Below are 27,481 nucleotides of genomic sequence, written 5' to 3'. Positions count from 1 at the left end.
TCCTTCCTTCCTTCCTTCCTTCCTTCCTTCCTTCCTTCCTTCCTTCCCCCTCTGTTCACATGAGGCATCACACCCTTACCTTTGGGTGCTCTGCCCAAAGGGAATATAAATTCTAATCTATGAAACTTTTTTATTTCTTAAAGACTAGACTTAACCTCAAATCACTCTGGCTCTCATTGATTGGCCAATAATAGGTCCCAGCAAGCCCTACTTGGTCATTGTTTGGATCTCTATTGGTTTGGAATGAATGTAAATAACAATTGTTTTCTGTTTTGGCTGACTCTAAGGGTCTTTCCTTCCCAGATAATTATTTTTTTTTGGACTTGGTAAAGAGGCCATTCTCTGCCTCATTTCTTATTAAGCCTTGATCACTGAATGGGCGCTGCCTCAGTCAAAATGAGACCTGTTAAAGACCTTAGCATAAAAAGGCTAAGGTCCCTCACTGCATCCTGGGACATCTCCAGTTGTTCTGATCTATATCTAGCCATTGGACCCAGATGGGGCCATAGGAGAGAATGAGGTTGGTGACTTTGCCCAGCCCTCCCTCACTTAAATCCAATTCACCTGCACGTCGTGGCATCACTTCCCTGATGTCATGGTCCTCTTTGAGAATGAAGGACAAACAACAACAAAGGTTCAAATTCTAATTCTGCCATTTACTGCTAAAAATGGTGATTACCTTAAATAACTAGCATTTATATAGAATGTTGAAATTTGTAATGTGCTTTACACATATTATCTCATTTGATCCTCACAATAACCTGGGATGTTGGTGCTATTATTATCCTGATTTTACAGATGAGGAAAATCAAGCTAAGAGAGGTCAAATGATTTAGTCAAGGTTACACAGCCAGAAGATCCCTGAGGCAGGATTTAAACTCAAGTGCTCTTCGCTCCAGCTCCAGTATGTTACACGCTACACCACAGAGCATTTACTATCTGTGTGACCTTGGGCAAGGGACTTCACCTCTCCTGGTCTTAGCTTCCTCAACTATAAATGAGAATATTGGACATATCTCTTAGGTCCCTTCCAACCAGATCTATGGCCTTGTGATCATATGATATTTAAATGAAGGGGCTGGACTAAATGACCTCTATGGTACTTTCTAGCTCTAAAGCTATGATGCTCTCAGCAATCTTGCTGAAAATTGAATACCAAGTTTAATTAGGACAACCCTAGGTTTTATTTATTGACTGTAAGATTAAAGGAAAAGGACTGTATAATAAAATCTTTGTAGGATTGTTCTAAAGGTTATTGGATAATTGGATTACTAAGAGATTGTTGCTTAGTAATTATTTAATATGGTTAAGACATTGTACATATCTATAGCAGAAAATTTTTGGATTTGGGGTCAAAAGACCTTAGTTTGAATCCTGGCTCTACCTCTTACTGCCTCTAGGATCTTGGGGAAATAACTTCATCTCTCAATACCTTGGTTTTTTTCAGCTATAAAATGAGGATGAAACAGATAATCTCTTATAGTTTTTTTAGCTGAAATCTGATGGGGCTGATGGAGCAATGGTGTTGAGGATGGGAGCTAGACCCCAAAAAGGAAAAACTCTGGACTTTCCCACATGACCAAATCTCTGGCTTTAGCCTGAGGCTATGATCCCATCAACTGGCCTTTCTTTGTGGCTATACCCAATCTCCCACACTTAACCTAGCCTAGACCTCCCTATGTCCCCAGGCCACTTCTCACCCTTAATCCTATCTAGGCTCCATTCTCCCTTGGCCACCCCTGGAGTTCTCTTACCTCATAGACTGCTTGGCCACTCCTAGATCCCTCCCATAGTCTTTCTGTATATAAGGTCCATCTTGTCTCCATTAAGATGCTTAGATTCTTACAATCTAGCCAATAACCCACAGATACTCGGATTCCTTAAGAGTCTGGCTAATATGGTGAATCTTCAATAAACCATGTTTTTGGCTGAAAGAAGGCTTGGGTCAAATTCTTTCGGGCAGGACCTGCATTTTGTGATTCTGGGGTCGCAGGACCCCTGGACCCCTAAACCGCATCATTTTGGTGGCCCATACAGGGAAACTGCCTAACCCCAAGTTCTTCTCCAGCCAAGACTGGAAGGTATGTAAGCCTCCCCCCACCCCTCCTTTCTTGCTCTGCAGTTAGGGTTGCTCTCTAAGCACCAAGGCTTGGAGGTGCTTCTCTGGCAGACAGTTATGAGGCTGTCTCTCACTCGGCCTGATGCTCTCAGGGTCTCGGTCCACAGGGTCGGTTCAAGGCCATGGACCTGGGTACACCTTCCGCAGCATAGAGTACAAGGACGGACCCCCTATTTTGAAGTGTATGCTCAATTCTGTTAATTCCCTCCGCACTAGGGAATTGGGGAAAACTGCAGTTGCTTTTTGGTTCCCTGAGACTTACTTACTCCCTTCCCTCCACACCTCTGAATCCTCCTTCATGGAGGTTACAGGGAAAGTGAGAACAGCTAAAACTATCTTGGCATATTTTGGAGGTTTTGTGATGGATCATTAAGGAGTTTTGAAACACCTGTACAACCTGGTCATTCCCTTCCCTTGAGTCAAGAGGGTATCTGTTAAGCCCTCTCATAAGAGAAGAGAGTTTCACCCTTTATCCCTCACCTTTGATTTTGTCCTCCCCCACCTGGGAAAGAAAGGAGAGGGAGAGGGGCAACAGCTACGGGGTGGGACCCCCAGGCAATGGCCTTGGGCTCTAGGGCAACTTTTGCCTGGAAGCATCACCCAGGTTCAGCACAACCTGCTCAAGGTAATGAAACTAGCCTCCAAACTTGGGTAAGCACGCTCTTTTAAATTTATAGTTGTAACTGTTAATGATGAGATGTTGATTCTCTGTGTAAAGTAATTTGGAAGTGCATTTAACAGAACTGAAGTCACCTGATTGGTAATGGGTTTGTTTCAAATTTCAAACTGGTGAACTTTCTGTATCAGTTATGTCAAGCAACTTTTCATAATCTGGTTAATGCTAAAATAATCTAACTATTGTTGTTTATTGTTTTAATGTGTAAACTAGCCAAAAAGCTTATTTGGGTGAGCTTATGTATGGCTTGTTGAGAATTTGCAAGTGTATAGAAATCTCTAATGATTGGCTTTTTACATCAGGACAAATTTAAGTTTGAGATGTAAATCCTGGAAAACTTTTCCCTAAGCTGTGATTAGTAAAACCTGCTGTCTGAGGTAAAAGCTCATAGGATTTTATTTTGAGTTGTCTGATGGGTCATAATCCATCGATAATCAATAATCCACCATCTGAGAGAAATGCCACAAGCTACTCAGAGAAGGTGATACTGATGGGAAGTCAGCATTGGAAAAAGCTGAGAGGACAATTTTAGCCTCAGTCTAAGATGGGATCCTCCTGGCTCAGTTTCCCCATTATGTTCCTTTGAAAAGGAATGTTACCCACCTGGCTATTCCTGAGTCTGGCTATGAAGTGGATTTGATACTGCATGGTTGGAAAACTGAATTATCTGAATCCAAACAGAACTAAAGATGTTTCATCCTCTCAAAGTTGGGCCCTAAATCTAGTCCCTGCTTTATATCTGGGCCCGGCAGTTTCCTGTCAGATTTGTGTCTTCCAGACTATAGGCCATTTACCTACAGTTGGTAGCAAACAGTGGGTACCAACCAATGTCCCCCTGATGGGGTTTAGGGGTTCGGGGGTGCTAGGACCCCAAAATCACAACACACGGGTCCTGCCCAAGAGAATTTGACCCAAGCCTTCTTTCAGCCAAAGACAAGGTTTATTAGAACATCCATCACAATGGGCAGACTCTTAAGGAGTCTGAAACCTGGGTAAGCAGTGGCTAGGTTTTAATAATCTGAGTCATGGCTTGATTATAAGAATCTGAGCATCTTAATGGAGACAAGATGGACCTCATATACAGAAAGTCTGCGGGAGGGATCTAGGAGTGGCCAGTAAACTGGGGTAAACAGAACTCCTGGGACCTGGACCTAGTGGCCAAGGGAGAATGGAGCCTAGCTAGGATTAAGGGTGGGAGCTACAATGAAAGGCCGCTTGATGGGATTATAAACACCAGAGATTTGGCCATGTGGGAAAGTCCAGGGTTTTTCCTTTCTGGGGCCCAGATCCCAACCCCATCACCTCCATCATTCCCTGGATGCAACCTGTGCTCGGTTCCCGTCAACCTCCTCTTTGTGACCCCCTTGAGGCAGGGACAGCTCTACGCCCCTTGCCAGCAGGAAGCAGTTTCAGAAGCCGAGACCTTTACCCCTTACCACAAAAGAATTTAGGTCCCATTTGTTTGAGGGGGGAATGATGAGGATGGGAGCTAGACCTCAAAAAGGAAAAACTTTGGACTTTCCCACATGACCAAATCTCTGGCTTTAGCCTGAGGCTATGATCCCATCAACTGGCCTTTCTTTGTGTCTATAACCAATCTCCCACCCTTAACCTAGCCTAGACTTCCCTATGTCCCCAGGCCACTTCCCACCCTTAATTCTATCTAGGCTCCATTCTCCCTTGGCCACCCCTGGAGTTCTCTTACCTCATAGACTACTTGGTCACTCCTAGATCCCTCCCATAGTCTTTCTGTATATAAGGTCCATCTTGTCTCCATTAAGATGCTCAGATTTCTAAAATCTAGCCACTGCTTAGATTCTTATAATCTAGCCAATAAACCAAATAGCTTACTAATTTCCAGACTCCTCAAGAGTCTGCCTAATATGATGGATGTTCTAATAAACCTTGTCTTTGGCTGAAAGAAGGTGTGGGTTGAATTCTTTCGGGCAGGACCCGTATGTTTGATTTTGGGGTCCCAGGACCTCTGAAGCCCTAAACTGTATCAATGGAATTCCTGAAAAAAGGGTCCATGAACTTTCCCACAAATTTCAGCTGCCCAGATTCCTGGTGTTTGCCTGAGGCATCTGCATCTGGCCCATCCCAGTGTAATCCTTTCAGCTGTCCTTTTTTTGTGGCCCAGCTCTTCATTCTGTTACCTGGTGACTACCCCAGGCTACTTGCCACTCCTTGATCCTATCCAGTTTTTCTCACAGTCTTTTTCTGATATAAAAATATCAATCCCATCCTCATCAAATTAAGAATCTGGCCCACTTGTATTGGCATCTGAATAAAAAGCAATAAATTACTGGGAACATTATCTAATGAAAAAGCAAATTCATAACCTCTGGATTTAAAATGGCCTTCAGGATGGTTCAGAATTATAAACATTATTACAGTGACAATAATGTATTTCTCTTCATAGCAATGCCATTTAGAATGAATTACAAATATCATTATGAAACTAAAATATTGAATTAAGTGATTTATACCATTAGTGTTTGTCATAAAATTTTACAGCTAGAAGGGACCATCTGAAAATCAGATGTCACTCACTTGTGCTTGTAAGTAACTTTGTTTATAGCTCTTACTAAACACTTATCTCCCTCTCTCCCTCCCCACCTCTATTCAATGGGTAGTCAGTTCACAAATCATAAAGACATACCTCTCAAGGAAATAGAAACAATATTCACTGGTGCCACTGCTCTGGCAAGATCACATTGTTAGCTCCTGAGTTTCCCAGATGGTATGGAAGGTAATGGTTTTTTTCTGGTCTCTTATAGCAACTACACTATTCTTTAGTTATTTTTGTTAATATCATCTTTCAGGTTGGAATGGATTATCTCAAGAGTCTAGAAAAACTAAATCTCCTTGTGTTCTTAGATAAACAGTACCCATTAGTGCAAATCTAGATTTCTTGTCTTTATCAACAGTATGCTCCCTAATAGCTGGTAGAAGACCTGAGGCATTGTAAGACCACAGATGAAACAGTAAGATAACTATCAGTAACCATTACAATAAGTGTAAGTTATCTGTTGAAAACCAAGAACTAAGTTCTTTTTGGTGCATTTATGATTTGACTCAAGATTCCAAGGGAAGGGAAGGAATGACTCTGACAATGACCCTGAAGAACAGAATTTAAAGCAAATTTGAAGCAAAACAAAATGATCATTAGCAATGACCTAAAAATATGTACATAATGAACTTTCTTAGTGAAAACAAACAAAAACCTATTTTTGACCTATGGTGATCAGTTAGTCATGTTTTTAATTCTATTGTTTGGAAAAATGCAAGATAAATTGGAAAATGTTTTAGAATGTTACTTACAAATGAAGGACGGGGTGGAATGATTTTGTCATAGAAATTTTGAAAGGGCAGCCATATTTGCTAACATTATAGTTTACATGCTAGAAAAGAAAAAAAATGCATTAGTTATTTTTATGTATTTGACTTATGGACAAAAAATTCATAGTTTTCTTACCATGTCTTCAGGTGGATTGCCCCTCAAATATTTCCTAATAAAAAAGAGACATTTTAAAATACTGAAGTTTTACATATTAAAAATAATACATTTCTGGTCTAAAACAAATTTAATTTTCATAACTTCACTATGTAAACAAATAGGGATCTCATCTTTTAACTAGTGTTTAGGATGCAGGAGATTGAATTAAGCTAAGGATTACAAACCTAATTTTGCAGTTTTAAGGAATATTTGAAAATAAAGTTTTTTACTTCAATGAAAAATACTTTTTTTTTTTTAAAAGAGAAGGATAATAATCTTCAAGAAACAAAAATAGAGTGTCACATCCATAAAATAATTGGGAAATTACTGACTTATGCATCATCTCTTAAAGCAAAGAACAAATGAGACAGCATGGTGTAGTGGACAGATGGCCAGCCTTGGAGTCAGGAAGACCAGGTTCAAGTCTTACTACATCCAATATACCATCTATATGACAATGGGAAAGCCAACTCAGTATGTCAGCGCCTTGAGGCAATTTTTCTGGGGCTGTGAATTATAGGTTATCTACATAGACGAAGGGAGTTTCCACATAATGATGAGATATACCTTTGGTGAAGAAAAAGAAAGTTACTTCTTGATGGTGCTAGATTTCTCTTGACTCCACCGTATCCAATTTGACAAATTCCCCAATGCCACTTATGGTAGGAGTAATATCTACTAGTATCCTTGCCACACAGGCTGGGCTAGCTTTTTCCTAAGACATTACTCCCAGCAGGGTTGGCTTGTTTTTCATTAAAAGGTACTGAAACCATCCGTGAGATACAATTGACCCAGAGGTCTAAGGCTCAAACCATAGGCTTCAGTACAAAATGTGGCCCACAAGAGATCAATAGTTCCTCACTTGACACTTACCACCATAACAAATACAGAGATAGGTAAGCTATGTCCAATTGAATCAATGCTGTATCCTTGATTAATAACCCTTCCATGTTATGGCTAAATAAACTTCTTTTTGATTAACTGTTCGATGGTCTACATATATGTATCTATTCATTCCAGTCTTGAACCTAAACCACCAGATCAACCTGTGTTAGGCTTGGCCTACACTACCGCAGGAAACCAGGCAGCTTGGTGGTATAGGGGATTGACAGCATCTGGTAAGGTCTTTGGATCCCTTCTCTGGATAAGATTTTTAAATGCAAAAAATAAAATAAATACAATTACAAAGGAAATCAATTACGGTGAAATAGTTATTAAAATATTAAAAAAAACTAAGTTTACAGATATCAGGTTAAGAAACCATGGTTTAGGCTATTTTCAACTAGAAGACATAAGGAGGTAGCTAAATGGAAGAACGGTTTATAGAATTCTTCTCAGTGTTGAATAAATGAGTTGGGTGGGGTCTATGGGTGTTCAGGGAGGACTAGCAACTGGTGAGTGGGCTTCCAAGTCATTTTCAGGGCTGCTTATCCCCCTTTGGTGTCCATCTGCCACCCAACTCTCACCTGTGGCTCTAAGAAGCTACAGTATGCACAATGGCCACACCCCAGTAAAACAATCTCGGCAGACAGGCATAACCAGGTTGAGGGGAACAGAGGGGTCTCAAACCTGTTGGGGAGTTGGGGAGATGTCTACTCCAAATATGTGAAGAATTCCCCCAGCAGAATGGGAGGATGATAACAATTTGTTTCAATGGCCATGAGGGCAGCTGAAGCAGACACTGTGGAGCACTTAGAGTTTGGTTAGACATCAAAGATGCCAAGATCATCCACTGCATCCTAAGCGTTGCCAGTCATCTTGACTTTTGTCTTGCTGCTAGACTCCAATGACTTTGGAAGAGAGAGCGAGGCCAACTTTGCACAACTCCGCCTCACTTGAATCCAATTTATGCATGAGTGAAAAGACATCATCCATCCCATTTTACCATTTTTACCTACCTCAAAGTCCTGTGGCAACAGGCAAGTGACAAAGCAGCTGGTACAGATACACTGGGAGCTGTAGTCACAACCCTGAACACAGGTGACCCAGGCCATGGGTTGTCTTCTCACTGGACTGAAGCAGCAGTGGAATTCAGCAGCCCTCTAGGTGTCTGAACATACTTATTTAAGGACTTCACTGCTCACCTCTTGGTGTGAGGAAGGGGCTTAGAAAAGGTTCCCTAAAAATTGTCCTCTTCACCTAACTTCACCTAACTTAACTGCTTATTGCAGCAGGCTGGGATCCTACCCTATGGTCAAAACACACAAAAAAAGATGATTCCGCTTACCATTGGTACATAGAATGTGTACATGTGTATGGACAACGTGAAATCCAGTAGACCTGAAAGATGAATAGCTCTGGCAGCAAGAGAACTCGGCAGGTATGCATCCAAATAGTAGCCCTGAGTGATGCAAGGCTGGCAAATGAAGGCCAGCTTATCAGAGTCAGAGTGGGATGTACTTTTTTTTTGGAGTGGCTGCAGTGATGAGGAGCACTATGAAGCTGGTGTAGGTTTTTCAATTAAAACTAATCTAGTCAACAAGCTTGCATGCCTTCCAAAAGGACTGAATGACAGGCTCATGACAATGTGATTGTCACTTGCAGGAAAGCACCATGTCACCATCATTAGTGTCTACGCTCCCACCATGATGAATCCTGATGAGGTCAAAGAAAAAATTTGTGAAGACTTCATCATCAGTGTATCAAAAGAGGACAAGGTTGTAATTCCGGGTAATTTTAATGTCAGAATAGGCACAGACTATGAGTTCCTGGGAGGAATAGAGTTGGAGACAGCAATAGCAATGTTACTACTGAAGGGTTGTGTGTCTCATGACCTTCATATCATCAACACTGTCTTGCATCTACCTAAACTCAATGAAGCTTCGTACATGTACCCTTGCAGGAAACACAGGCATTAAATAGACTATGTCATTGTAAGGAGAAGAGAGAGAAAGTATGTGAGAGTGACATAGGTGACGAGTGGTGCAGAGTACTGGACTGATCATAGACGTCTTTTCCAAACTACACATTCATATTTCACAAAAGTGGTGGCCCCAAGGCAAGATGATTACCATATGACAATGCCAACATATTAGAGCACTTCTAGCATGAACAGTTTGCTAACTTGGAGGGAAATCTGAGCCAACACATGGTTGGCATCAGTGGAGCAGAAAAGGAGTGGGTAGCTTTCAGAGATTTGCTGTACAGCACTGCATTTACTCATCTGGGCTAGAATATTCACAAACATCAAGACTGGTTTGATGAAAATGACGGGGAAATTCAGAAGCTGCTAAATGAAAAATGAGAACTCCACAGGGTATACCAGTAGGATAGTTCATCCATCTCTTAGAAGGCAGCATTTAACCCCCAGCAAAAGTAAAGTGCAAGCAAAACTTAGAGAGATGCAGAATTCTTGGTTCAGTAAGAAGATAGATGAAATTCGGTTTTATGCTGATAGTAATAATCCAAAGCATTCCTATGACACCCTGAAGGCTATTTATGGTTCAAAGACCTATGATATATCTCAATTACTCAGCACAGATGGAGCCACAATGATTAATGATAAGAACATGATACTGGAGAGATGGGCTGAACACTTCTATAGTGTTCTCAACAGACCATCATTAATCAATGCTGAAGCCATTGATCCTATACCTCAGGTATACTTCCTATTGAAGAAGAGGTTTTGAATACTTTTAGGTTCTTCTTGTGTGGCAAAACATCTTGTGCTGATTCTATTCCAGCTGAGATTTACAAGGCAGGGGGTCCACTACTCATTCAAAAGCTGACTGAAATCTTCCAGATTATATGACAAGAGAAGGTTATTCCCCAGAAGTTCAAGGATGCCTCCATTGTCCATCTGTATAAAGGAAAAGGAAATAATAGATTGTCCTGTGACAATCACAGGGGTGGGGTGGGGTGGGGTGGGTGTCTTTCTCTTAGTCACTGCCAATAAGGTTTTTGCCAGAATCCCCTTAAAAGACTGATCCTTCACCTGGAGGATAGCAAATGTGCCTTCAGAAAGGGCTGATGAATGGCTGATATGGTGTTTGCTTCCTGACAACTCCAGGAGAAATGCCAGGAGCAGAATAGAGGTCTATATACAATGTTTGTAGATCTGACCAAGGCCTTTGATACTGTCAGTCATGAGGACTTGTGGAAGATAATGGCAAAATTTGCTTGCCTGGAGAAGTTCATCAGTATTATATGCCAGTTCCATGATGGCATGCTTGCATGGGTTCTGGATAATGGATGATGCTCTTGTGCTTTCCCAGTCACCAATGAAGTGAAGCAGAGCCATATGCTTGCTCCCATGCTTCTGAGCATGATGTTTTCAGCAATGTTGTCAGATGCCTTCAATGAGAATGAAAATGGCATCAAGGCCAGTATTGCATTGACAGTAAATTATTTAACCTGAAAAGGCTACAAACCAAGACTAAAGTGGAGGGAGGGTTGGAGCTCAACTTTTTGTTCACAGATGATTGTACACTCAATATAGCCTCTGAGGCTGAGATGCTACAGAGTATGGATCAATTCTCTGTTGCTTGTGCTCATTTGGCCTGACAACTAAAATCAAGAGAACAAATTCTCCATCAGCCAGCACTGTACCATCCATATGTGAAACCTTTGGTTACAGGCAATAGAGAAATTTTGAATACTGTGGATAAATTCACTTACCTTGGTAATATACTTTCCAGGGATTTACACATAGATGATGAGGTTGACGCACTCATTGCCAGAGCTAGCTCAGTGTTTGGGAGGTTCTGAAGGAAAGTGTGGGAGAGCAGAGATATTAGACTGCCTACCAAACTGAAGCCGTTGTGCTGATCTCATTGTTGTATGCCTATGAAACCTGGACAGTATACCAGCACCATGCCAGGAAACTGAACTGCTTCCATGTGAATTGTTTTAGGAAGATTCTGAAGATCACTTGGCAAGATAAGGTACTGGAAACTGAGATCCTTTCTCAAGCTAAACTGCCAAGCATTTAAACTCTACTGCAGAGAGTATAATTCCTATGGGCTGGCCACATTGTTCGATGTTAAATGTACATTTGCCTAAAAGACTATTTTACAGAAAATTTACAGAAGGCAAGTGCTCACACAGAGCCCAGAAGAAGTGATACAAGGACACTCTCAAGGTGTCTCTGAAGAACTTCGGAATTGTGAGACACAAGAGATGCTGGCACTGTACTGTCCAGCATGGTGTGCCTGCATCAGAGAAGGAGCTGTGCTGTATAAGCAAAGTAGAATTGCAGTAGCTCAAAAGAAATGTGAGATGCACAAATTTAGAGACATTTCTCATCCATATGTTCATGTGTATTATTTGTGCCCAGCCTGTGGTAGGGCCTTCTGAACTCGCATTGGTCCTGATCAGCAACAGTCAGACACGCTGTACCTTGACCCCAACATAGTGATGTCATTTTAGTCCTCTTTGAATGTGAAGGACAACAACCACAGCCACAAATGAGTTGGGGTCCAAGGAGGAGTTGGTTTCATTATTACATAGGATTCTTTGGTCACCTTGCCTTATAGTGTTCATAATGTTGTTGTTGTTCAGTTGTATCTGAATCTTCGTGACCTCATTTGGGGTTTTCTTGGCAAAGGTACTGGAGTGGTTTGCCATTTCCTTCTCCAGCTCATTTTACAGATGAGGAAACTGAGGCAAACAGGGTTAAGTGACTTGCTTAGGGTCACACAACTAGTAGGTGTCTGAGGTCACACTTGAACTTGAGTTTTCCTGACTCCAGGCCTAGCCCTCTATCCACTGTGTTACTTTGCTGCCCTAGTGCTCGTGATAACTGTATACAAAAACCTCATGATGAGGTTGACTACAGCTAATACACCAACCTCTGTTGAAGATAACTGTAGTGAAGACAACAAAACTTTCCCTCTCCTTTGTTGGAAACTCTTCTCTTTTGTCATTATCACCTATGCTAGGAGGAAGAAGCCTCCAGCCTTCTTTTTAGAATCCTTGGGTAATTTGTACGTAGGGCCAAGATGTTCTGAAGGAAGATAGGAAGTGGAAAGGTGGCTAGAGGAATGTCATTCCAAATCCCAACACTTTGTTCGAGAGTTAGGAGATATTGAAGCACACTTGCCTGGGTACTGGAGAAAGAAGGAGATAAATAACTAAGGATTTGCCATAATCTATATCACAATGGAAGTCAGATTTTTATTTACTAATCTTTAAAGAGTAAAGGAATGTTCTCACAGACACCTGGAACAATCCTGGTGAGGGAGAGTTTTGTGACTCAGGTGTAAAACAACCCTGATACTTCAATGGATCTTATTTTTATAAATTCTCCCTCCATTGGTGCAGAATGCAACCCAGCCATACTTTGTCAGAACTCTTGTCTATGTGCTCCCCTGAATCCTCCACGAGAAGTCTAGCTAATATTCTGTGAGCTTCCTTTAGATTATTATTATTATTATTTTTTTTTTGGTGGGTCAATCAGGGTTAAGTGACCTGCCCAGGGTCACACAGCTAATAAATGTCGAGTGTCTGAGGTCGGATTTGAACTTAGGTCCTTCTGACTCCAAGGCTGGAGCTCTATCCACTGTGCCACCTAGCTTCTGTGAGCTTCTTTGAAGACTTCTAGGCACTTCATATGTTTATTGCCACAGTTGCTATTGTTTATTGCTTCATGTCTGTCCCATTTTCTTTTTGCAGCATACATCTTCCTGATGACATCTCTTCTTGCATATTTCTTTGTTGGTGAAATAATGACATCTACCACCCACCATGGGCCTCTCTATTGTCCTTAGGGTGACCAGAAATCTGAATCCTTCGGACACTTGCATCTATACAGTATAATTAGAAGAATATTAGTATTAAAAAGATGGCTCTTTGTTTCAGGTGGAGTTTTGAGTTTATTAAAAACACTGCACAATTTCCAAATGCAAGCTAGCCGGCTTTTCTCTTATATTAAATTTTGGGCTTACCCGTCTATAGTATTTGTTCAAGATATATGTATCTATGGACTAGCCCTATGTCCATCCAACTGAATATCACATTCTGGCCAGTAAGGCATTCTTCATCCACTCTGTTTTTCCTGTGTGTATAGTTAGTCAAATCAGTTAGATTTGGAGTCCAGAAAATCCAAGTTTGAATCCTGTCTCAAACACTTATTAGCTATATGACTTTCACCTCTCTAAGCTTCAGTTTTCCTTTCAGTAAAATGGGGACAATAATAACTCCTACTGCAAAGAGTTGTTTTGATCATCAAATGAGATAATGTATATAAAGTGCTTTACAAACTTTAAAGTGATCTATAAATACTATTGCCAAATAATTTAATCATATTTTTATTTATGCCTTTTAAGTTTCTACATCACCCTCATTTGTGAATACATGATTTTCCCTGTAACAGAAAATGAATAACTGAAAACAGGTACGGCAGTGCTTCGTTCTCATTGTGCTTGTTTTCTTTGCCAAGAAAAGACCTTTGTATTGGACCTCACATAACAAAAATGGCTATTGTAACATTAATATGTTCACCCTTTCCTGTAAACTGGCCTACTTACTACTTCTGATAAGACAGAATTCAATTTCCCCTGTGCCTCTTGCACAAGAGGTGCCCCACACAAAGAATGAATTCCTTTCTAAACTCTCCCTCCTACAATCCCAGCTTCTTTCAAGACTCGGCTCCAGAACTACTGGAAGTCCATCCCAATTCCCCCCAACTGCTAGTGCCCTCTCTTGGAAATTACTGTGTAATTACTTTGTATATGTCTATGTTTACTTCTCTGTGTGCATGTTGTTTTCCCCCAGTAGATTGTAATTTTCCTGAGGGTGGGGACTGTTTCATTTCTGTCTTTGTATCCCTAGTGCCTAGCACAATGCCTGGCACATAGTAGGGATAAGGATTAGATCTGTGATTTCACTGGCACTGAGAATTCTTGAAAGAGGAAAAACACTCTACTAATGCATGTTGGAACATTTTCTGCAAATTAGAGTTAGTTGTCTGGGACTCTGAGATTAAGGGACTTGCCCAGGATTACATAACCAGTATGTGTCAGACAGAGGGTTTTCTGGATCTAAGACCAGTTCTCTAACCACAATGCCATGCTGTCTCTTGAATAAATTAATGAATTAGAATGTTTTACACTTAGGAAAGTTGATGTTAAATCTGAATCCTTTCTCCCCAATGAATGTTCTTTGACCACAAATATTGAATAAGTAGTACCCTTACTTTTGATGTTATTAAAATATTTCTTACTTTTCAATGACATAAGTAGCGTTTTTACTCTGACATTGGTTTTCCTTATATCTGTGAAAAAAATGAAAGAGTATCAATAAAAACAAATATCATAGGGTGATATATTTTTGTGTTTATAAGGTAATATTTAGACTAGTTAATGGTGTAGGAACACAACTTAAAGTTTCTCCTACCCTTTCATTTGTTCATGTGGTTTTATCTGCCTGGAATCCATTCCATTTCCCTTCCACTTTTATCAGAGTCAGAATAAACATTTATTAAGTGCCTACTATATGCTAGGCACTGTGTTAAGTGCTAGGTTATAAAGGCATAAGATAGTCCCTGCCCACAAGGAGCTTACATACCAACGGAGGAAGCCAACACATAAAAACAAGCTGAAAAGGTGGGTTTGGGGGAATAAAGAAGTAGGAAAGTGGGAAGGAGGATGATAAAATCTTGCAGCCAGGGTTGGAAATGATCTGGGGAGGTGTGAGTTACCAAGTTGAATTCATTTTGCAAAATGATGAGTTTCTAGAGATCATGCCATCCAGTAGATTAGCCGACAAAGATTTTGCCAAAATCTGACCCGTTCTTCAAAGCCTGTCTCAAATGTCAACTTTTTTAAGGAAGCTTTTTCCAGTTTCCCCAGTCAGGTAGGATCTCTCTTTCCTTTGTACCCATATATTTTCTGTGGCTCTTTTATGGAACTTAACATTCTGACTTAACTTATTATTATGTTCTTGTCCTATCCCCTTTTCTAGACTGTAAGTTCCTAAAGTGTAGTAATTAATCATCACTGAAAACCTGAAATATTCTAGCTCAGAATTTTGCTCATTGTGGGCATTCAAGAAATACTTTTTGAGGGGCAGCTAGGTGGCTCAGTGGATAGAGCACCGGCCCTAAAGTCAGGAGGATCTGAGTTCAAGTCTGGTCTCAGGCCAAACACTTGACACTTACTAGCCGTGTGACCCTGGGCAAGTGACTCAACCCCAATTGCCTAAAAAAAAAAAAACACTTTTTGAATTGAATTTAATCCTTGTTAAATATCTGACAAGGTCAAGTGAAATTACTTGAACCATTTTATAGCTATACTTATTCTTTTTTAGATGGACTTACTCTTTCTTCTAGATTTTAGTGATTGAAAGCAGAAGAGCTGCTTTTTAGACCATCTCTTAGACAAACCCATTTCACTGATGTCCAAGTTATGCTCATTCTGCTTGTTCTGGTTGTCTTCAGAAAGCTCAGTAGGAGTGCTGATTTCTACTACAATCCAGGCTCCTAATTTCAACTTTTCTAGTCAAACTGATTAAGCAGTAATATATGCTGATTGAATCACTACAGAGTTTTGAAACTAGATTTGGAAGGTCTCAGAGAAGTAATAGGTTCCCTCTCCTTGGAAGCAGAGCCTGAACAATCACTTTAAAGGCATGTGATAGTGTGATTTCTTTCATGTACGAGTTGAACAAGATCTTGGAGTCCTTTTTCACTTGGGAATTCTATGATTCTGTGAACATGTAACCATTATGGAGGAGTCACTTCCTGCCTCCATTGGTCACTGAACCACTTGAAGTAATTTTAGGTAATTTTAGGTAAATTTAGGTAATTTTAGGGTCTTCTAGGAGTCCAGATTGACTTTTGGATGGTTTGACCCAAGGCCTTGAAGTCAATAGAACCCCAACAAATGCTCTCTTCCTTGACAAATTTGGACTAGTTGGGACTTAAAACTACTAGGCAGAATAAGAATTCTCTTCTGGATAAAGGACTCTTAGATTCACCCCAATTTGAACACAGAACAAGACTCCCTGAGAAAGAGAATATTAGATGTTTCTTCCTATCATCTTTCTCTTTCAGTCCTCTCTCCATGTTTCACATCATCTCTACGGGCATTTGGATTATACTGTGGGTGGTGTTAAGGAATTTGACATCATCCTGGGCCCAAAGCTATATATTTGGAAAAGCAAAAGGCTAGTGTATATTCCCTTGAAGATATGTTATAGCTAACTTTACCTGATTGTTGAAAGAATGACTGTTAATATTCACTATTAAAGAGATTGATTCGTTGATGAATTCAAGAGTTCTTAATCTGGGATTCATGACTTAATTTTTTTTTGAAAATTTATTTCAATATAATTTGTTTTTTTGGGGGGTAATTTTATTTTGCACATTTAAAAACATTTTAGACTTTACCAGATTGCTAAGAGAGTTAAAGAAAAGGTTAAGAAGAAAAGAATTGATGAATAATAGTTTACTTAATTTTGTATAAGACTATGTGCTTTTATAAACATGATAACTGATGGTTTTAATGTTTAGGGGGAAAAGGTCTCAAGAGATAAATGTATTTAATATTATTTAGATATATTTACACAGGCTGAGACAGATTCTCCCCCCTTTCTCCATCTTTCCCCCAAACCCTCCACATAGGGAAGCCAGTGGTATAGTAGGCTAGAATGGCCTTTTTTGGAAATACTTATTTACTCCAAACTTGGACTATCTAAAGCTTTTACAATACAACGTTGTTGGAGTATATTGCATCATACAGAAGTGTAAACTTGACTAGGCAATATTACCAAGGGAAAAGATGGATCAGGGCCTTGCAAAACCAGGTATTCCCTTGGTCAAGTAATGGAGGTCTGATATTTCTAGAAAAGGGGTACTGACCACTCCCATAGAGAGCAAAGAAAGAAGAAAAGGAATTATATATACAAAAATATTAGCTGTAGCTCTTTTTTTTGTAGTAGCCCAAAACTAAGGGGTAGCCTCCTATTGAGGAAAGCTTAAACAAAATATGGTATATGAATGTAATAGAACATAATTTTTCCATAAGAAATTATGAAATGGACAATTTTGGAGGAAAATTGAAAGAGCACTATGAACAATGAAAAAAACTAGGAAAACAATTTATATAGTGACAACATTATAGAGAAAAATGTCTTTGAAAGACTTTAGACTTCTGATCAACACAATGATAAACCAGGAGTCCAGAAGAATACACCACCACTCACCTCCTGACAGAGTGTTGATGGACTTAAAATGTAGAATGAGGCATACATTTTGGACATGGCTAATGTGGGAATTTGTTTTGAATATTTGTTATGAAGGTTTTTCGATCCTTTATTGCTCAGTGGAGGGACCAGGAAGAGACAGGGATAATAAATGTTTGGAAAAACAAACAAATTAAAAAAACAGGTATAAATAATTTTGTTAGCCAGGGACCATTAATAAAGGGATATTTTGACCATATTTGGGCTAAAATGATTTTGAGTAGAGAATTCAGAGCAGACAAATGTTTATCTCACCACCACTCCCCTGGGAGGGGGGATATTGGGTAAGGAGTCTATTCACCTGGTTCACGGAAGGTACTTAACAAATGATTAGTGATTTGATTTGCTGACTTGTGCACTGAGGTGCTCTAAGAGAGATAGGAGGGGAATGATAATTTGTTCCATTAAGAAATAGGAAATAGAGAAAAGCTTTGATCAGCTAAGAAGGAAGGAGAACTCATATGGGACCTTAATAATTCAATACTTCAAACTTTATTAGTATGTCTATTCTTGCCACTGACATAGTCCCCAACTCCTCTGTGATTTAGAAAATGGTCTTCAAGAGTTATTGTACCAAATAACTCATCGCCTTGTGTCTAAATTGGTGATAATTCTCTCTGAACTAATCTGTTCCTTGGATGATAGTTATATTGCTATACCAGGCCCATATACTCAAAGTAGTTGTTGTTATTGTTTTCCAGCTTCCTAAGTTCTTACAGAGTATATGCAGGCATAGTTTTCAAAAACATACAATCAGATCTTCACTTCATTAGCAGACAGAAGAGTAGGGCTTTTAATGGAGGTTTCACTTAATAGAATAGCAAGATTAGTATTTAATCTCTTTCAAAACTCAAACTAATTGAAACAATAATTGAATAATAGTTTCAAGTTAGTTAGAATTCAAATAAAGATGAACTAATCATTCGGTTAAAACTACTACTAATTATCATTTATTTTTACCAGTGAGTTGTAAATCCAGAGGAAGACAAATACAATTAAAATAAACTTACCCTTTGAGTTCAAGATATCTTTGCGAGGAACAGCCAACAAATACATGAACTGCCTGTAATAAAGTAATTTAAATGGTGAGATCAGTGGGTATGATTCAGTTTACTTTGAAAAATCTACAGCTAGGGAGCAATACATTTTTGAAAATAATAGTATTTACTATCCTCTTAAAACTATGATTCTGCAACAATGCACTGATAGTGGTTCTCCTAACTTTTCAGCCCCTCTAATTTTGCTGCTTTTTCCAATTTCCACCCCCTTAATGTAGGTGCCTCCTAATACTCAATCCCTAGATTCTCTGTTCTTGTTTTTCTGTATTTGCTATAAAAGAGGACACTCTTCTTCTTGGTTTCAATGTTCACCTCTTTCACATTGATTCTCAAACTGGCATTTCGATCTCTAATTTCTGTTTGAGGCTTCGGTTTTATATTTCCACTGGAATGTTTTGCAGTCTCTCGAAACTTAACATGTTATGTCAGTTTATAAGTATTTTTATTAAGCACCTATCATGTACCAGGCACTGTGCCATGGACCGCAGAAACAAAAAGAAGCAAAAGACACCTGCCTTCAAGGAACTCACGATCTTACAAGGAAGACAGCAAGCAAAACATATGTACAAAAAGGCTACCAATCAGATAAATAGGAAATAATTAAAAGAAGGAAAGCACTAGAATTAAGAAGGGTTGGGAAAGGCTTAGAGTAGAAGATGGGATTTTAATTGAGACTTGAAGGGAGCCAGAGAAGCCAGGAAGCAGAGATGAAAAGGGGGAATATTGCAGGTGAGGGAAGGGTCAGAGAAAATGCTCTGAGCAGAGAGATAGAATGTCTTGTATACGGAACAGCAAAGAGGCAACAAAAAGCACCCGACTGAAGAGTATGTGGTGGAGAGGAAGGTGTAAGAAGATTGGAAAGGTAGGTGTGGAGGTACTAGCTTATGAAAGGCTTTGAACACCAAACAGAGGATTTTGTATTTGATCCTGGAAGTGATAGGGACTCACTGGAGTGGGGAGTAACATGGTCAGCCCTGTGCGTTAGGAAAATGTTGGGCAGGTGAATGGGGGATGGGTTACGCTGAGAAGAGACTTGAGGCAGGTAGGCCCACCTAATGGGGGCTACTGTAATTGTCCAAGTGTGAGGCGAAGCGGGCCCACACCAGGGGGGTGGCACTATCTGAGGAGAGAAGCGGGTGTTTTCAAGAGAAGTTATAAAGGTGAAATCCATAGGCCTTGTCAACAGATGGGATATGTATTGGGAGAAGAGGTGAGGGATATGAGGAGTCAAGGATGACACCTAGGTCGTGAGCCTGGAGGACTGGGAGGATGATGGAGACTGTCTGCTGCTCAACTTTATAAGCTTTGTAGAGCAAGGCCTCAGTTAATGAATCTGTTCCAGCTTTATGCTTTTAGTGAAAGAGTGCTGAACCTGGGTTCAAATCTTAGCTTTGACATTAACACCTTGAAATTTGGCTTCTGACCTCATCACTCAACTGAAACTTTGTTCTTCAAACTTATCAGTGATCTTCTAATTGCCAAAAAATGGCCTTTTCTCAGTATTTATTCTTGACCTCTCTGTGTCTGATACTGTTAACTATGCCCTTCCTCCTTGGTATTCCTTCCTCTCTGGTTTTTCGTGATACCACTTTCCTGGTTCCCCTTATATTTCACCAACTGCTACTTCTCAGTCGTCTGGAATTCTCTCCTTCTCCCTAACTGTGGGTGTACCTCAAGGCTATTTTGTCTCTCTTCTTCTCTTTCAGGTTGGCCTCTTTGTGACCCTATCAGTTTACTTGGGTTCTCTTATAGAACTGGACATATTGGACACCTTGGACATATTGTACCTATTAAATTGGATGTCTTATAGATATCTCAAACTCAATATGTCCAAAACAGAACTCATATTTTCCCCAAAACCTGTCCTTCCTAACTTTCTTATTTCTGTCAAGGTCACCATCATCCTCCTGATCATTCACATTTGCAGCCTTAGAATCACATTTGTCTTTTCACCTATCTACACCCAATATATCCATTCAGTTACCAAGTATTTTCAATTCTGCCTTCATGGTATCATTCACAACTACCCCCTTCTCAGGACCTAATTTAAGTCATCATCCCTTGCCTGGATTATTATAATAATTTTAATATATAATATATCATTATATAATAATAGACATATTATAATATAATTATTATAATATAACAATATTATAATAACTGGTCTACCTTCTTCAAGTCTCTTCTCTCTCTAATACATATTCCACACAGTTACCAAAGTGACATTATTCAAAAAGCAAAAGTCCAACAAATTCACTCCCCTGTTTAAGAAGTTCCAAGGCTCCTTATTGCCTTTAAAATTGAATACAGATTCCTTTGTTTGTTTGAAGGATTTGGAAAATCCTTCACAACCTGGTTCCTACCTACCTTTCCAATCTTATTACAGACAAATTGCCTCTATATACTCTAAGATGCCATCCCTTCAAATGTCCTTTTAGCTGTTGTTCACATGTGGTATGTATTTTTGTCCTCCATGGCTTTGCCTGGGCAGTTCCTGTGACCTTCTAAACTCATCTCAGGTACCTCCTTCTATGTAAGGTCTTTTCTGAGTCCTCTAATAGTTAATGCATCCCTCCCACATCAACATTTCATTTGCAGTCAGTCAGGCAAAAGCATTTCTTAAGCACTTATGTGCGAGGAGGCACTGTAATAAATCCTGGGCATATAAAGGCAAAAAAAGACGGTCCCTGCTCTTAAGGAGCTCACACTCTTCTGGGGGGAGGAGACAACATGCAGACAATTATGTATTATCCAAGATATATACAGCATAAATTAGAGGTAATTTGAGAGGGAAGGCATTTGCATATATTTTGCAAATACATACAGATGCAGAGACTATATACATTTGTATAAATATATAAATATGTACATGTTTTCCTTTGGTAGAATGTAAGATCCATGATATCAAGGTCTATTTCCTTTTCGACTCTGTATTTCTAGTCCCTGGCATATAGTTGTGGTTAATTAATGCTTGTTGATTGATTGATATTACTTAACTGTGTGATTATGAGTGAATCAATTAACCTGTGTGAACTTCAGTATCTATAGCTTAAAAGTAGGAATAACACTTGTACCATCCACTTTGTGGACATGAGCTCTGTAGTGCCAGTTAAATATGCTAGAGTTTCCCTTTTTCACAGGGGAACCAGACAATGGGACAGTGGGACAACTAACCAAACAGGAGGACTTCTGATGCCCAGGGCTGTTTGACATACCAGTGATCCTTTGAGAAATAGACTTTAGCTGAACTTGGAAACGCCTGCAACCGTTGAAACTAGTCTTGACCAGCTCAGACGAAAAAGCAAACATCTTGCTTTCTGACTTATCAAAAGGGGAGCAATCCTCCTGCTTTCTGATTGTGTTTACAGATATCTTCTTCCTAGACCCCCACTTGCTGCCTGATTTCCCAAATTATTGTGTTTCTCTCTTAGCCCCCATTTAGCCATAAATACCTCAAAAAAGTTTAAAATACCTCAAATATGTATAAATACCTCACCTTCTTTCCACTTCCCTTTGAACAGTTGAGAGATTGTCTCTGCTCTAGCTTGCAAGCTTCTTCTAAGGCAAAAAGTGCAGTTATAATCTTTGTAAACTGTGGCCAGTCTCTGGGTCATTCCAGATCTCCCTTTTTGGATCTGGGGTTTCTTCCATTTTAGCAGTGTACAGGGGTATTTATTTTTATCAACTTCAGTGGGTTCTAATGAGTAAATCACTGTGTGAACCTTAAAATGAGGTATGAGTTATTATTACTGCTTCCCTTCCCTTTTCCTTCCCTTGCATGTCTCCATTTCCCTTATCTTCGTAACCTTCTCAGTGGCTTCTGTTGTATTTCCTCCTGGGCAGAGTATGGCTCTCGCTAAGCATGTGTGGTTGTTTCTGTCCTCTGTCCAGCACCTCACATGTTTGCTCCAAGACCAAGGCAGCCTTGTTGTCAGTGAGTCTGCTCATCTACATGTGTTTGGGAGGGATTTGTAGGCCATGTTGCCAAGCGAAGACTTATAGGACAGCAGCTTTGAGACCTCCCTTATGTTTCACAGTAGAGGGATTTACCAAAGAAAAGAAAGTACTATCAGGTACATGTAGAGCTGAAACTACGAAAATGAATGAAGTGTTAAAATGACAGAGAAGTGGCCATGGCTGCTAATATCATGCAGTATTCTGCATGTTCATGCGAACATTCTTTTGGCATTTCTGTAAACATTTCTATAATTTGTATTTTTACATTGTCTCTATGTATTTTTTAAGAATGATTATTTTGGGGCAGCTAGGTGGCGCAGTGGATTGAGTGCCAGCCCTGGAGTCAGTAGGACCTGCATTCAAATCCAGCCTCAGACACTTACTAGCTGTGTGACCCTGGGCAAGTCACTGATTGCTTTAAAAAAAAGATTGCATTATCTATTCCACTCAAAAGCAGAATTCTAAATTTATCACTTTTCTTGCACGTACAATAGTTGACCAAAAACCCAGTTGAGTACTAGACAGCACCTTGATAAGAACACACAGATATCGTGAGTGATTAACTTTTATACCTATGAAACTTACCTGACTAGATAATGGACATGTTTTTGCAAACTGACTGGGTCGCAGTTGAATCATCACATGACCCGTGTATTGCTCTCTAAGAAAAAGAGTCCATTCAGATTATCATTGAAACACAGGACTGAAAGTCGTCTAGTCAATATCTTTGCCTCTTTGTAAAGGTATAGACTTCACACTTACTAGCAGGTGCAAAGTGCCATACACATGGTATGTTTAGCCTACCAGGGGAAATCCTAAAGGCTCGTAGGGTAAGTAGTGGTGGCAGTGACTGCTCAGTGCTACTGTTGAGCCAGCTATGGATTGGGGATTGATTTTAAGTGCTTCTCTCATCACATGATAGCTTATATACTCTAGTTAACCTAATACAGAAGGAAGAAGATCAGAACTTCTAGTTGACCCCACTCTAACTCCACCTCTAATTCTTTTTGCCCAACAACCCTCTCAGTTCCAATGGTCGTTGTTTATTGGATAAGACCTGCCACTTGTATTCATGCTTGGCCTCTCAATACCAAGATCTGATTTGTACCTGCTGCTTCTGAAGGTTTAAAATAATGATATAATCTACAACCATAGGGGTAACTGGTTGGCTAGGGTTAGGCTACGTGGAAGGGTTTGTATGGTATCAGAAAGAGGACCAGAGGCTATAAATTGTCTATAAATCACATTATGTCCGGGCCAAAAAAATGTGAACACCCAAAAGAAAAAGATTGCAATACTTTTCTTTAAGATTCTTTGTTCTCAGGGGCAGCTAGGTGGTGAAATAGATAGAGCACCAGCCCTTTAGTCAGCAGGACCTGAGTTCAAATATGACCTCAGACACATAATATTTATTAGCTGTGTGACTGTAGGCAAGTCACTTAACCCTGATTGCCTCACAAAAAAAAAAGGTTCTTTTTTCTCTAAAAAATTATAGAAAAAACCCTCCCTCTCTCTATATCAAATGTGATTTTTAATGAAGAAATCAATTTATACATCATTTTTATATTTCTAGATTAACCAATAACTTTATATCCTTAAAGACATCACCCCCCCCATGTCTCTTTTAAAAAAATTTTCCTATAGTTTCACCATTTGGAGAAATGTCTGATCTAAGTAACCCCAGATAAATTATCTTTTCTATGTAATTTTTTTTTAGGGATTTTTGTTCTAGACTTTTTTTCACGATTGTAGGGAGCTTAGCCAATCATCCACCAATTGAGTCTTAAGCACTTTGCAACTTACAGTCTTAGATAAATAAATGAGCCTAGCTCATTGATAGGATAAATGATTGGCTTCAGGAGTGCAAGCCAGGACTTGAATTTAGGTAGTCCTAACCTTAAGACCAGCTCTTTCTCCACTATGGCATGCTGCATCTTGTTCTGTATTCAGTACAAAGTATACATTCAGAAAGATAGAGAGACACAACTCTCTAACATTATATGATAAGTTACTTGGGAATGGTGATAAAGATTAGTGGCAGAGTAGGCAGTACTCCCTTGCAGCAGCAGCATAGCAAAGAAAAAAGTAACTTACTTCCCTAGAAGGAAGGCCTACTTTCCAGAAACTGTTAAGTAAGGACTTAAGAGAGAGATATTTAAACACTCCATAGCTTTGGGGTAAGATCACTTCCCCCAAATGGTGAACTGCATAGTTACTATCTTATTTGAAATTCTAAGGCCAATTTCCTGTTTTATCCCACCTACTCAGTCAAGGCGCCCCTTTGTGCAAATATTACTTGAATCAAATTATGTTTACAGTTAATGATATTTTAAAAATATACATGATATGTTTAAGTTAAGGCTAACAACTACAGCTAGGTTTTTTCTTTTTCTTTCTTAAATAAATTATACTTACTGGAGTTCTTCATAATTCGTTACACCTTCATAGTCAATTGCTTGGTAAAATGTCACCGTCTAAAAAAGAAGACAGAATATTCATGAAAGTCAGGTGAGATGTGTACTCCCAAACTCTAAAGACATGGCTTTCTGCTCCTAGTCACAAAAAGTAAGGTAATGAAGCCTCTGGATATGTATGGTGGTCATAATGAAAATTTATTTTTGTATAGGTTCAGAAATAATAATAATACTACTGGTAGTACTATTATTGCTACTACTTCCTCATTTCTATAGCACATTAAAGTTTAGGAAGCAGTTTGCTCATGACAACCCTGTAAGTTAAATGTATTGTGGTAATTTCCCAGTCTACATTCCATGAAAGCCCATGGAGAATGTCATATGCCATAAAGTCTGAAAGATTTGTTGGGTGTTTGTGTGTTGGATATATGTGTCAAAAAGTGAAGCGTCAAACAGAAAAAAAGAAAAACAAGAGTTAATCAGCACACTAAGGAAGACTCCTCAGGCTAGTTTCACTTTTTTTGGGCACAGAGTGGATTTTTATAACTTCTTAGGTTTGCTCAGAGTACACAATCAGCAGAATTCCAAGGTAGAAAGGAAATGGGGGAAGTATTTAAACTTTGGAATGAAAAGAGTTGAAGAAGATCAGGTGGGGCTTAGGTAGGAGTCAGAAAATGCATTTCTCTGTAGCGATGGTAACCTCTAAGATAGTAGATAAGATAGTAGAGAGCTGCTTCAAAATGCAACCATGCAACCCCTCTGACTGGGTCCACGTGCAATTTGTCATGTAAACTCAACTAGGTCCTCGCTGTTGCTAGACAATCCTTCTGTATCTCTCTTATCAACTCACTATCCTATTTTCCATAGTGATTCTTCCAAACCTTGTTATTCCTATTCAAATGTCCTATGGTTTCTTTTCCCCTCACTCTCTCATCTGAGAACCTTGACTCATATTTCATAGAAAAATTTGGGGTCATTCATGGGAACTCTCTCTTCTTTCTCATCTCCTATCATTCAGATGCTTTCTGCTACTCTCTCCTCCTTCACTCTTTTGTCATAAGAAGAGGTGGTCTTACTCTTTACCAAGGCAAATTCTTTTACTTGAACAATTGATGCCATTCCATCCCATCTTCTCCAACAGGTTTCCCCCTTTGTCGTTCCCATACTGTCACTTACCTCCAATCTTTCCCTGACCACTGGCTCCTTCTCTACAATTTACAAACATTCCCATGTCTCCCTTATCCTCAAAAAACCCTCACTTGATTCTTCTACCTCCACTATCATCCCGTATCTCTTCTGCCCTTTGTGACTAAACTCCTTGAGAATGTTGTCTTCAATATTTATCTCTACTTTCTCTCTTCTCACTGTCTTCTTAATCCCCCTACAATCTGGCTTCTGACTACATCATTCCACCTAAACTGCTCTCTCCAAAGTTTCTAGTGATCTCTCTTTTTTCTTTCTTTCTTTTTAACATTAATTTTTAAAAATTTTTAGCTCTAAATCCTTTCCTTTCCTCTAGCCCCTCCCTTCCCCATTGAGAACATAAGCAATATATCATTTATACATGCAGTCATGCAAAATATATTTCCATATTATCCATGTTATAAAAAAGCAAGAAAAATAAAGCAAAAAAAAGTTTGCTTCAATTTGCACTCACAGTTCATCAGTTCTCTTCCAAGGGGTGGATATCATTTTTCATCATGAGTCCTGTGGAATTGTCCTGGATCATTGTATTGATCAGGGTTGCTAAGTCTTTCACAGTTGATCCTTGTTACAATATTGTGTGTGTGTGTGTGTGTGTGTGTATGTGTGTGTATATGTGTGTGTGTATGTGTGTGTGCGTGTGTGTGTGTGTGTGTGTGTGTCTTTAGGTGATCAGGGTTAAGTGACTTGCCCAGGGTCATACAGCTACTAAGTGTTAAGTGTCTGATGCTGGATTTGAACTCAGGTCCTCCTGACTCCAAGGCCAGAGCTCTATTCACTGCGCCACCTAGCTGCCCCTACAGTATTGTTTTTACTGTGTACAATGTTCTCCTGATTCTTCTCAGTTCACTTTGCATCAGTTCATGTCAGTGTTCCCAGATTTTTTGAAACCATCCTGCTTGTCCAATGCTCTCTTAATTGCCAAATCCAATGGCCTTTTCTCATCCTCATTCTTTTTCCCATTCTTTTTAATCTCTCTGCAATTTTGACATTGTGGATCATCCTATTCTTCTTGGTATCTCTTCTTACCAGGTTTTTGGGACACCAATGTAACCTGGTTCTCCCTCTACCTATCAGACCACTCTTTCTCAGTCTCCTTTCCTGGATCCTCATCCAGGTCATGTACTCTATCCAAAAGGGCTCTTTCTTGGACCTCTTCTACCTTGATACTATACTTGGTGATCTCATCAGCTCCTATTGACTTAATTACCATCTCTATACTGATGCTTCCCAAATCTACTTATCCTGCCTTAAACTCTTTGCTGAATGGGATGTCCAGTATACCTCTTAAACTCAATATGGCCAAAACTTAACTCATTATCTTTTGCCCCTCCAAACTTCTCTATTACTGTCTAGGCCACCACCATGCTCCCT

At 39.5% G+C, this 27,481-nt stretch overlaps 1 protein-coding gene across 1 annotated transcript in view; it reads right to left on the bottom strand.

The window, feature by feature from the left end:
* The window catches only part of LOC114050108 (cation channel sperm-associated protein subunit epsilon-like), a 190,545-nt gene that overhangs the window by 60,185 nt on the left and 102,879 nt on the right, over positions 1-27,481 (bottom strand). The window contains exons 8-13 of the mRNA XM_027871681.1: positions 24,906-24,964; positions 23,076-23,151; positions 18,486-18,538; positions 14,456-14,506; positions 6,274-6,307; positions 6,120-6,199 (exon numbers count right to left, since the gene is read on the bottom strand). Coding sequence (XP_027727482.1) covers positions 6,120-6,199; positions 6,274-6,307; positions 14,456-14,506; positions 18,486-18,538; positions 23,076-23,151; positions 24,906-24,964 — 353 coding nt within the window. The remainder of the gene's footprint in view (positions 1-6,119; positions 6,200-6,273; positions 6,308-14,455; positions 14,507-18,485; positions 18,539-23,075; positions 23,152-24,905; positions 24,965-27,481) is intronic.

The sequence above is a fragment of the Vombatus ursinus genome, unplaced genomic scaffold, assembly GCF_900497805.2.
Source record: "Vombatus ursinus unplaced genomic scaffold, bare-nosed wombat genome assembly UNPS02014798.1, whole genome shotgun sequence".
In the NCBI taxonomy this organism is placed as follows: Eukaryota; Metazoa; Chordata; class Mammalia; order Diprotodontia; family Vombatidae; genus Vombatus; species Vombatus ursinus.
This window is presented reverse-complemented; position numbering and strand designations above follow the sequence as displayed.